Source organism: Bos indicus x Bos taurus, chromosome 29, assembly GCF_003369695.1.
Source record: "Bos indicus x Bos taurus breed Angus x Brahman F1 hybrid chromosome 29, Bos_hybrid_MaternalHap_v2.0, whole genome shotgun sequence".
In the NCBI taxonomy this organism is placed as follows: Eukaryota; Metazoa; Chordata; class Mammalia; order Artiodactyla; family Bovidae; genus Bos; species Bos indicus x Bos taurus.
This window is the reverse complement of record NC_040104.1, coordinates 23,923,959-23,926,261: the sequence shown is the minus strand read 5'-3', so window position 1 is coordinate 23,926,261 and position 2,303 is coordinate 23,923,959. Positions and strand designations below refer to the sequence as shown.

Sequence of the window (2,303 nt, the reverse complement as noted above, 5' to 3'; positions counted from 1 at the left end):
GTTCAACTACGATCATTGTCTCAGAGAAGCAGGAGAGAATTAGGAGACCTCTGCATCATGAGTCTCTTTTGATGAGACATCAAATAATGACCTTCCCAAATTACTCTCCCCAGCACCCACTCACATGTACACACAGACACTCACACACATGCACACATGGGCATAAAATCTCATTTTCTCTTTCAACTTAGAACTGATTGAGAACATAATGGACCCTGGAAATCATTCCTCAGTGACTGAGTTCATCCTCGCTGGACTCACAGAACAGCCACAACTCCAGCTGCCCCTTTTCCTCCTCTTCCTAGGAATCTATGTGGTCACGATGGTGGGGAACCTGGGCATGATCACACTGACTGGGCTCAGTTCTCACCTGCACACCCCCATGTACTATTTCCTCACCAACTTGTCCTTTATTGATCTCTGTCAGTCGACTGTCATTACCCCCAAAATGCTGGTGAGCTTCATGACAGAGAAGAATATTATCTCCTATCCTGAATGCATGACTCAACTTTATTTCTTCATCATTTTTGCTATTTCAGAAAGTCACATGCTGGCTGTGATGGCATATGACCGCTATGTTGCCATCTGCAACCCCTTGCTTTACAACATCACCATGTCTTATTACATCTGCTTCTGCCTCACAGTGGGAGTTTATATTTTGGGCATCACTGGATCCACAGTCCATACAGGATTTATGTTGAGACTCTTTTTCTGCAACACCAATATTATTAACCATTATTTCTGTGATCTCTTTCCACTCTTGGAGCTATCCTGTTCCAGCATCTATGTCAATGAATTATTGGTTATATTCTTAAGTGCATTTAACATTTTGATTCCTGCCTTAGTTATTCTTTCTTCCTACATCTTCATCCTCTCCAACATCCTCCAAATCCACTCCAAGGAGGGCAGGTCCAAAGCCTTCAGCACCTGCAGCTCTCACATCTCAGCTGTTGCTATTTTCTATGGATCTACTGCATTCATGTACCTGAAGCCATCATCAGTCAGCTCCATGGACCAAGGGAAAGTGTCCTCTGTGTTTTATACCATCATTGTGCCCATGCTAAACCCCCTGATCTATAGCCTACGGAATAGGGATGTCAAATTTGCGCTGAAAAAAATTCTAGACTGTGCAAAACATGTAGGAACAGAGCCAATATCATGATCCATATCAGTCATGTAGACTGCTGAGGAATACCAATTCTTAATTATATAGAATATATTTAATAGAGAAACCTCTGTCCTTAATTTATCCTTTTGTAATAGGTATTAGTAACTTGTTTTCCAGTTAATATATTATTTGGACTCTGAGAGGTAAATACTTTGGAGATCAGGTCAGAACTAATAAGTAATAGAGGAGAGTATTTTAAATTAATAAAAATTCTAAGATGTTGCAGCTAATGTTCCCCAGCTATGAATCCATTAGGAGACCCATTCAAATTTGTATGTCTCTGTTGTTGTTCAGTCACTCAGTCATGTCTGACTCTTTGTAACCCCAAGGACCGCAGCACACCAAGGTTACCTGTCCTTCACCAACTCCTGGAGTTAGTTCAAACTCATGTCCATAGAGTCAGCGATGCCATCCGACTGTTGACCATCTCGTCCTCTCTCGTCCCCTTTTCCTCCTTACTTCAATCTTTCCCAGCATCAGGGTCTTTTCCAATGAGTTGGCTATTTGCCTCATGTGGCCAAAATATGTCTCCCTGAGTTTACTCCTGTTTTATTTTCATATTATGTTTCATTACATTAAATATTAGACCACCTTAGTATGAAGTTTAAAATTTCACAAGGTCTATAACTGTGATTTTGTAATATTTTGTTTACTTTTTTTTAAATTTAAATTTATTTATTTTAATTGGATGGGTTTTGTAATTTTTATATTATAGTTTAAATTTCATTGAGTGGTAAAATGTTTTCTAAACTCAACATTCAAAAAACTAAGATCTTGGCATCTGGTGCCATTACTTCATGGCAGTTAGATGGGGAACAAGTGGAAACAGTGACAGATTTTATTTCTTGGGCACCAAAATCCCGCAGTGACTTTAGCCACAAAATTAATAGATGCTTGCTCCTTGGAAGAAAAGCTATGACCAACCTAGACAGCAGCATATTAAAAAGCAGAGACATCACTTTGCTGACAGAGGTCCATATAGCCAAACTAGTTTTTCCAGTGGTCATGTTTCAATGTGAGAGTTGGACCATCAAGAAGGCTGAGCACTGAAGAATTGATGCTTTCAAATTGTGGTGCTGGAGCAGACTTTTGAGAGTCTCTTGGACAGCAAGGAGATCAAACCAGTCAATCCTAA

General features: G+C 39.8%; 1 protein-coding gene across 1 annotated transcript; it reads left to right on the top strand.

Moving 5' to 3' along the window:
- The first annotated feature begins 202 nt into the window (after positions 1-202).
- LOC113886032 lies at positions 203-1,162 on the top strand. Its single transcript, XM_027531972.1, has one exon. The coding sequence runs from the start codon at positions 209-211 to the stop codon at positions 1,160-1,162; it is 954 nt and encodes a 317-aa protein (XP_027387773.1). The 5' UTR covers positions 203-208.
- The last annotated feature ends 1,141 nt before the right edge of the window (positions 1,163-2,303 follow it).